The 9,287-nt window shown below is 41.1% G+C and overlaps 1 protein-coding gene across 1 annotated transcript in view; it reads left to right on the top strand.

The window, feature by feature from the left end:
- ANAPC1 (anaphase promoting complex subunit 1) overlaps nt 1-9,287 on the top strand; it is a 101,513-nt gene that overhangs the window by 17,894 nt on the left and 74,332 nt on the right. Inside the window, exons 12-15 of the mRNA XM_007470217.1 lie at nt 4,015-4,105; nt 4,208-4,273; nt 7,601-7,735; nt 9,069-9,209. Of these exons, the coding sequence (XP_007470279.1) occupies nt 4,015-4,105; nt 4,208-4,273; nt 7,601-7,735; nt 9,069-9,209 (433 nt within the window). The remainder of the gene's footprint in view (nt 1-4,014; nt 4,106-4,207; nt 4,274-7,600; nt 7,736-9,068; nt 9,210-9,287) is intronic.

Below are 9,287 nucleotides of genomic sequence, written 5' to 3'. Positions count from 1 at the left end.
TGTGTATTCTGTTGTTTTTGGATGGAATGTCCTATAAATATCAATTAAGTCCATCTTGTTTAATGTGTCATTTAAAGCTTGTGTTTCCTTATTTATTTTCATTTTGGAAGATTTGTCCATTGGTGTAAGTGAGGTGTTAAAGTCCCCCACTATTATTGTGTTACTGTCGATTTCCTCTTTTATAGCTGTTAGCAGTTGCCCTATGTATTGAGGTGCTCCTATGTTGGGTGCGTATATATTTATAATTGTTATATCTTCTTCTTGGATTGATCCCTTGATCATTATGTAGTGTCCTTCCTTGTCTCTTGTCTTCTTTATTTTAAAGGCTGTTTTATCTGAGTATTGCTACTCCAGCTTTCTTTTGATTGCCATTTGCATGGAATATCTTTTTCCATCCCCTCACTTTCAGTCTGAATGTGTCCCTAGGTCTGAAGTGGGTCTCTTGTAGACAGCATATATATGGGTCTTGTTTTCGTATCCATTCAGCAAGCCTGTGTCTTTTGGTTGGAGCATTTAATCCATTCATGTTTAAGGTAATTATCGATATATATGTTCCTATGACCATTTTCTTAATTGTTTTGGGTTTGTTTTTGTAGGTCCTTTTCTTCTCTTGTGTTTCCCACTTAGAGAAGTTCCTTTAGCATTTGTTGTAGAGCTGGTTTGGTGGTGCTGAATTCTCTTAGCTTTTGCTTGTCTGCTTTTGATTTCTCCATCGAATCTGAATGAGCTCCTTGCTGGGTAGAGTAATGTTGGTTGTAGATTCTTCCCTCTCATCACTTTAAGTATATCATGCCACTCCCTTCTGGCTTGTTGAGTTTCTGCTGAGAAATCAGCTGTTAATCTTATGCAAGTTCCCTTGTATGTTATTTGTCGTTTTTCCCTTGCTGCTTTCAGTAATTTTTCTTTATCTTTAATTTTTGCCAGTTGATTACTGTGTGTTTTGGTGTGTTTCTCCTTGGGTTTATCCTTTGTGGGACTTGCTGCCCTTCCTGGACTTGAGTGGCTACTTCCTTCCCTATGTTAGGGAAGTTTTTGACTGTAATCTCTCACATACTTTCTCTGGTCCTTTCTCTCTCTCTTCTTCTGGGACCACTATAATGCGAATGTTGTTGTGTTTAATGTTGTCCCAGAGGTCTCTTAGGCTGTCTTTATTTCTATTTTTTTTTTTTTTTTTTTTTTGCAGTACACTGGCCTCTCACTGTCGTGGCCTCTCCCGTTGCGGAGAGGCTCAGACACACAGCCTCAGTGGCCATGGGTCACGGGCCCAGCCGCTCCACGGCATGTGGGATCTTCCCAGACTAGGGCATGAACCTGTGTCCCCTGCATCAGCAGGCGGACTCTCAACCATTGCACCACCAGGGAAGCCCTGTCTTCATTTCTGTTCATTCTTTTTTCTTTAGTCCATTCCGCAGCAGTGAATTCCACCGTTCCGTCTTCCAGGTCACTTATCCTTTTTCTGCCTCAGTTATTCTGCTGTTGATTCCTTCTAGTGTAGTTTTCTTTTTCACTTATTGTATTGTTCATCTATGTTTGTTTGTTCTTTAATTCTTCTAGGTCTTTGTTAAACATTTCTTTCATCTTCTCAATCTTTGCCTCCATTCTTTTTCCGAGGTCCTGGATCATTTTCACTGTCATTATTCTGAATTCTTTTTCTGGAAGGTTGCCTATCTCCAGTTCATTTAGTTGTTTTTCTGGGGTTTTATCTTGTTCCTTCATCCAGTACATAGCCCTCTGCCTTTTCATCTTGTCTTTCTTTGAATGTGGTTTTTGTTCCACAGGCTGCAGGATTGTAGTTCTTCTTGCTTCTGCTGTCTGCCCTCTGGTGGATGAGGCTATCTAAGAGGCTTGTGTAAGTTTCCTGATGGGAGTGGCTGGTGGTGGGTGGAGCTGACTGTTGCTCTGGTGGGCAGAGCTCAGTAAAACTTTAATTCACTTGACTGCTGATGGGTGGGGCTGGGTTCTCTCCCTGTTGGTTGTTTGGCCTGAGGCAACGCAACACAGGAGCCTACCTGGGATCTCTGGTGGGCTTAATGGCAGACTCTGGAAGGGCTTACGCCAAGGAGTACTTCCCAGAACTGCCTCCAGTGTCCCTGTCCCTTGGTGAGCCACAGCTGTCCCCCGCCTCTTCAAGAGACGCTTCAACACTAGCAGGTAGGTCTGGTTCAGTCTCCCCTGGGGTCACTGCTCCTTCTCCTGGGTCCCGATGCACACAGTACTTTGTGTGTGCCCTCCCAGAGTGGAGTCTCTGTTTCTCTCCGTCCTGTCGAAGTCCTGCAATCAAATCCCACTAGGCTTCAAAGTTTGATTCTCTAGGAATTCCTCCTCCCGTTGCCAGACCCCCAGGTTGGGAAGCCTGACGTGGGGCTCAGAACCTTCACTCCAGTGGGTGGACTTCTGTGGTATAAGTGTTCTCCAGTCTGTGAGTCACCCACCCAGCAGTTATGGGATTTGATTTTACTGATTGCGCCCCTCCTACTGTCTCATTGTGACTTCTCCTTTGTTTTTGGATGTGGAGTATCTTTTTTGGTGAGTTCCAGTGTCTTCCTGTCGATGACTGTCCAGCATCTATTTGTGATTCTGGTATTCTCACAAGAGGGAGTGAGTGCACATTGTTCTACTCCGCCATCTTGGTTCCTTTTGACAAGATTTGATATTGTCATTTAATTTGATTATAGCTTTTCTGGTGGGTGTGAAGTGTTTTTTTAATTTTTATTTATTTAATTTTTTAAATGGTACAGTTACTTTTTTTTTTTAATTGTATTTATTTATTTATTTACTTTTGGCTGTGTTGGGTCTTCATTTCTGCGAGGGCTTTCTCTAGTTGTGGCAGGCGTGAGCTTCTCACCATCGCAGCCTGTCTTGTTGCGGAGCACAGGCTCCAGACGCGCAGGCTCGGCAGTTGTGGCTTACGGGCCCAGTTGCTCCGCGGCATGTGGGATCCTCCCAGACCAGGGCTCGAACCCGTGTCCCCTGCATTAGCAGGCAGATTCTCAACCACTGCGCCACCAGGGAAGCCCTGAAGTGCTTTTTAAAATTTTTATTTATTTATTTATTTATTTATTTGGTTGCATTGGGTGTTTGTTGCTGCGTGTGGGCTTTCTCTAGTTGGCGGCGAGTGGGAGGGCTACTCTTCTTGTGGTGCACGGGCTTCTCATTGTGGTGGCTTCTCTTGTTGCAGGGCACAGGCTCTAGGCACCTGGGCATCAGTAGTTGTGGCACGCGGCCTCTAGAGTGCAGACTCAGCTGTTGTGGTGCACGGGCTTAGTTGCTTCGGGGCATGTGGGATCTGCCTGGACCAGGGCTCAAACCCATGTCCCCTGCACTGGCAGACGGGTTCTTAACCACTGTCGCACCAGGGAAACCCCTGAAGTGGTTTTAATTTGCATTTCCCTAATGACTTATGATGTTGAGCATCTTCTCATGTGCTTATTATCCATTCATTCATCTTCTTAGGTAAAATGTGTATTTATATATTTACCAATTTATTGATCTTTAATTTTGAAATTATTATAGATCACAGGATGTTGTAAAGTGGTAGAGGTCCTGTGTAGCCTGCACTTTTTCCCCCAGAGGTAACATCTTACATATCTATAGTGCATTGTTAAAACAAGGAAATTGACATCAGTACAATCAACAGGCCTCATTCAGGCTTCTTCAGTTTTACGTGTACTCATTTGTGTGTGTGTATGATTCCATGAAATTTTATCACTTCTAGATTTGTGCAAACACCCCAATCAAGATTCAGAACTTCTTTATCACCTCACATATCTCCCTCATGCTACCCACTTTAGAGTCACATACACCACACCCATCTACTACAGTCCCCAGTCCCTGGCAACCACTAATCTGTTCTCCATCTCTATCATTTTGTCATTTGAAAATGTTTTATAAATGGAATCATACAGTAAGTAACCTTTTGAAATTGGCTTTTTACAGTTAGTATAATACCCTTGAGATCAGTAGAGGTTGTTGCATATATCAATAGTGTATTTCTCTTTTAATTTGAATATTTAGATGTGTAAAGTTTCAAGAGAGTAATGATAAAACCCAGCTCATCTTTGGCTCCGTCACCAACATACAGGCAAAGGATGCAGCTCCAGTGGAGGTAAATGCAGGCACATTTCTTGAGAAGTTGAAAGTCGTTGTGCTTTATAATTTGCACAGATTGGAAAATAAAATTTTTGCCTTTTTTTGTTTTTGTTTTTAGAAGATAGACACTATGCTGGTCCTGGAAGGCAGTGGAAACCTGGTGCTGTACACAGGAGTGGTTCGGGTAAGTAATAAATAGCATTTCATGCTTTTAGTAGGACTGCTTCCTTAATAATTATTTTTTAATGTTACTTTAGTTTGATATTGAAAATTTGTTACCTCCTGTCTATAGGATTTGGCAGATGATTCTTGTAAGAGTTGACAATGAAGTCTTCAATTTAGGTTGGGCCTTATTTGGAGGTCTAGGACTCACTGTCATTAGATGGATTGGCACTGTGAAAACAGGGCAGTTGGGGAAGCTTTAATGAATATAGATAATTTAAAAAAAAAGAAAAAAGTTAATTGAAGTTTTATAAAGAATACAGTTTTAAAATTGATGTATGGGTAGCTTTCTTAAATCTCAAAGTTTTGGTAAAGTTTCATTGTATTAAATATGTAATATATATATTGTCTGTGTCTTTTTAAACAGTTGTGAACTTTACATACAGAATAATGTAAATTTTACAAATTTAAATTATGAAATTTAAATACACACAGTTTGAAGGATAATGAAGCAAACATTCATATAACCACTACCCAGGTTAAGAAATAGGATGTTGCCATATATTTACAGTCTCTTGGATTTTCTTTTCTCATTGTATCCTCATCCCCCAGAGATCCTTACTTGGAATAAATCAGTCCCTTGTTTTTATTACTAGTTTTTGCAGTTATGTATGTATCACTGACAAGTAAATTGTTTAGTTTTTCTTGTTTTTGGATTTTCATATAAAGAAAACATACCACATACTCTTCTCTGACTTATATTGCTCAACATTATATTATTTTTAGATTTATTTGTGTTGACGTGTAGCTGTTGTTGACTCATGCACTGTTACCTAGTTTTCCGTTGTATGATTATACCAGAACTTTACAAGCCACTAGGGTTGTTTTGCTGTTTCCTCTAATAAACAATGCTTAAAAAGTTTTTTTAAAATATATATCTCCTAGCCTTTAGAATATATGCGTATTCAACTTAGCCGCATGGTGCCACATTGTTTTCCGAAGTGTAGGTTGCATCACGGTTGCAAGGTTGTACTCCTTGCCTCCAACAGTGTATGAGAGCTCTCGAAGTTTCTTTACATTCTTGCTAACCTGAAGTACTGTTAGCTTTTTGTTTTTGTTTTTCCCAAATTGGTGCCTCATTACAGCCAGGTGATAATGGAAGTCCAGGTCCCCACCTGGCCTTTGCTTACAGGGCCGAGGGGTGGGGTGCACTATTTTCCTATCATGTTTGTCTGGAGTAGGTTGGTCATTGTCTAAAAGTTTTCTAGCTATTCCTTTCCTGATTGGGTCTTTTTCCTGTCTGCCCCTGTAATTAGACTGTGCTCTGCCTCAACTTCCACGTTACCTAGAAGCCAGTTTGAGAACCGAATGGTGTTATAGATCAGTGTTTAGTTCTCAGATCTTTTACTGTGTCATTGTTGGTCAGTTTCACAGAAACTTTATATATACTAGTTCTTCTGTCATTTTTGTTTTTTAATCCTAAAAAATACACCAGGATTTCATACACGTATTTAGAAAGTCCTTTTCTCTATTTCCTCCCTCTCCATTCCTCCCCTCAGTCCCTAGTTGGGACAGCGAGGGGTTGCTGCTTTGTTATTGCAGGGTAGGGGTGGAATAGATTGCTCCACCCACAGTCTCTGGAAGAGGGAGGGGAGAGGTAGGTTGCTTTTTATTATAGAGGGAGGGTGAAAGCCAGGCTCTTCCTCGTTGACAGTTGCTGCACACGGTGGGGAGGTGGAGAGGGGCTACCTCGTGGCAACGAGAGCAGGGCCTTGTCCGCAGTGTCTGCAGCTGCAGTGCCTGATGAGGGGAGGCGATGCCACCTGGGTACTGCATGGCTGGGCTGTAAGATGGGCTTCGCCTCTGTGCTGGGGCAGGGCCACCTAGTCCTTGCAGGTGGGATGACAGGACCCCGCCCATAGTCTCCAAGCACAGCTCCTGATGGGGCGGGCACCCAGGGCTGTGGCTTCTTCCGTGTGTTTGCCTGAAGTGGGGCAGGTGGGGCGAAAGTGTTTCTGCCCTGCTTAGTCTCTCTTCCTGACCAAGTTTTTGCCAAAAGAGCAAGGTTTTCATGGGCTCTCTTTTGGTGTGTGCCTGTGGACATTTCTGGGTTGCAGGCCTCTTGAGAGCCCAAGGCCTGGTTATGTAGGGAGTTGGAGAAACAAAAACAAAAGCTAGGGAATTCATAGTTCATTCCTGGTTCTCAGGCCCCTAGCCAGTCAGTCTTCTTTCCTCACCTTTTAGAGTCTTCTGCTAGTTGCATCATACATTTTATGCAGATTTTGTTGTGGTAATTAGTGGGAGGAATAGCAGGGAATGTGCTTATTGCATATTTTGATGAACTGGAGGGGGGTGGTCTCTGATGGCTTTTTAAAAACTTTATATGTACTAGTTCTCTTGTCATTTTTGTTTTTTAATCCTAAGGGTTTTATTTGGGCAACTTCTGTAATTCTATTAGCTTTCAGGTAGTATATTGACATAAATATGTATATTGTCAAAATTCCACTTTAGTTCTGAGTATCTCCTTTTAGTCTTATCAAGAGTTTTCAGCCTGTGTGGGTGTGAATTTCTGTGTTTTTCCTGAGAACCCTGTGGGTAGCTAAAAGGAAGGAGTGGGTAGCATGGGTTGCTGGCTCATTCTTTTAAGGTCAATGAAGAGTTTATGTAAATTTTTTTTGAGGAAGAAGTATTTGAAAGTTTATGACAGAAGATAGATTGTGAGCTAGAGAGCACGGTTTGAATTAGGTTGGATTTAATTTCTTGAGTATCGCTTCAGCCTAAATTTTTTGGCTCCCAAGAAGTAATTGGTGTCTTTCTCTCTGCCAGGAAAATACTTAACAAGACTGATGCTTATAGTCTCTGAAAGCTTAGTGTCTCTGCTGCCTTTACCACCAATGAGGTAGAAAAATGCATAGTATACTTGAATTTTGTGTAGTGTCTTGACTATATTAACATTCCCCCTGTTTCCTGCCCCCAGAGAAGTCCTTAGTTATGAAAAGAAGGAATCAGATTAAGAATTTATGCCAAGATATTCATAGTTGGTTGGTAGAATTTGATACATTATTAAAATTTTAATTCTCTTTGTTTTTTAGTTGTGTTTGGTGATCATAGACTTTGAAATATTTAAAGAAATATATGCTTACATGCCTTATCGTTTCATTTAAGAACATGATACAGTAGGAAATTCCCTGGTGGTCCAGTAGTTAGGACTCTGAGCCTCCACTGCAGGGTTCAATCCCTGGTTGGGGAACTAAGATCCTATAAGCCATGTGGTGTGGCCAAAACAACAACAACAACAACAACAACAAATTAAAGCTAATTTCTTTCCAAATTTTTTTACTGCTTAAAGGTGGGAAAGGTTTTTATTCCTGGGCTGCCAGCTCCCTCCCTGACAATGTCGAACACGATGCCTCGGCCCAGCACCCCACTTGACAGCGTTAGTACTCCTAACCCTCTGAGTAAGCTGCTTGGATCCCTGGATGAGGTAAGACAGGGAGTAGGTGTTGTCAAAAATTAATAGTGTTTTAAAGAAGTTTGGTCAAATATTAGTTCTTCCCATGGTTAACTTTTTTCTGTTTTAACGATGACAGAATTGGAAGTTTGGCTAATGCTTGTAGAATGTGTATATTTTCAAACACAAATGATTCAGTAAACACACATTGACTTCCCTTCTGATGTGTAAGGTACTTTTTGAAGGTGCTGCAGTGAGGAAAGAGATGCATTCTTTTTCATCTAGGGATCTTACTTGGGTGGAACAGATGTACTGTCTGTTTTAAGAGATTATAATGTAAGATAGGTAGACTATTAAGACTTAAGAGGAACAGAAAGTACCATAGGAGATTCACTGATAGGAAGATACATTCTGATGGGATGATGTGGTGGAATCAAAGGCTCCTCTTCCAGAGATGTGTCTACCTTGGTTTGGACCCAGAGGGTAAGTAGGATGTCTGTAGATGGAAGGGGACTTTGGGGTAAGCGGAATTGCATGGGTGTGGGCGTGGAGGCAGGACAGTGCAGAACATTTTAACACATAGTTGTATCTCCATCTCCCAGCATTCAAGTGAAGACTCAAGAAGTCTGTGGAATGAATGAATGCTTATAAAAGTACACGTAGTCTCCTGGGTGAGGCAGGGCAGGGGGTGGGATAATAATAACCTGTTTTCTAGTGTTATCTGTGTACTAGGCACTGTTCTGAGTGTTTTATATGTATTAACTCATTTAATCCCTTAAAACAGCTTTATTAGCAAAATATTAATCCTTGTTTTACAAATAGGCACATGGAGAGGTACAAGGAGGTTACTGGTCCAACGACATACAGCTAATAAATGGTAGAGCTAGGATTTACACTGTCTTCCTAACATGCTCTTGAAAAAGAAAGGATGAAAAGGTTTTTATTCCGAATGCAGTCTCCAGGGCATTATAGGTTTTTGAGCATGGAGTTAAGAATGTTAGGATTTGTGTTTTAGATAGGTTTATCTTGGGATTGCAGGTAGACCAATTAGATCCCAAGTGCTGTAAGACTCTGGGGCCACCTCCTTCCGATTCCTTTCTTTCTCTCCTGATCTTGGTCCCTCAAGTCCAGGTAGTCTCCACAGCTTTGTAGTGCTGTCCATCAGATGTGCTATTTTTATCGACTTTTTCTAGTTGCTTTGGTGAGGACCTTGGTCTGCTACAAGGTACTTAGTCATGATTAGAGCAGAATGGTTTTAAATCATTATGTACAATTGCTAGACCATATGCAAAAAAGGTATATAGTTTCTTTAACCTTAATTTCTCAAAACATGCTTCACATGTATTGTATTTATGACTTTTTACAGGCTGTTCTATTGTCCCCAGTTCCAGAACTAAGGGATTCTTCAAAGCTTCATGATTCTCTCTATAATGAGGATTGTACTTTCCAACAGCTTGGAACTTACATTCATTCTATAAGAGACCCTGTCCATAACAGGGTAACGCTAGTAAGTATGCATATTTATTTTTAAAAGGTTAGGCAACTTTCCAAGAATTGTGGCTGTTATTTAAAGTTTGTCAGAACA

Source organism: Lipotes vexillifer, unplaced genomic scaffold (genome assembly GCF_000442215.2).
Source record: "Lipotes vexillifer unplaced genomic scaffold, Lipotes_vexillifer_v1.1 scaffold1139, whole genome shotgun sequence".
Classification (NCBI taxonomy): domain Eukaryota; kingdom Metazoa; phylum Chordata; class Mammalia; order Artiodactyla; family Lipotidae; genus Lipotes; species Lipotes vexillifer.
The sequence above is the reverse complement of the archived record's forward strand: the minus strand, read 5'-3'. Positions and strand labels throughout refer to the sequence as shown.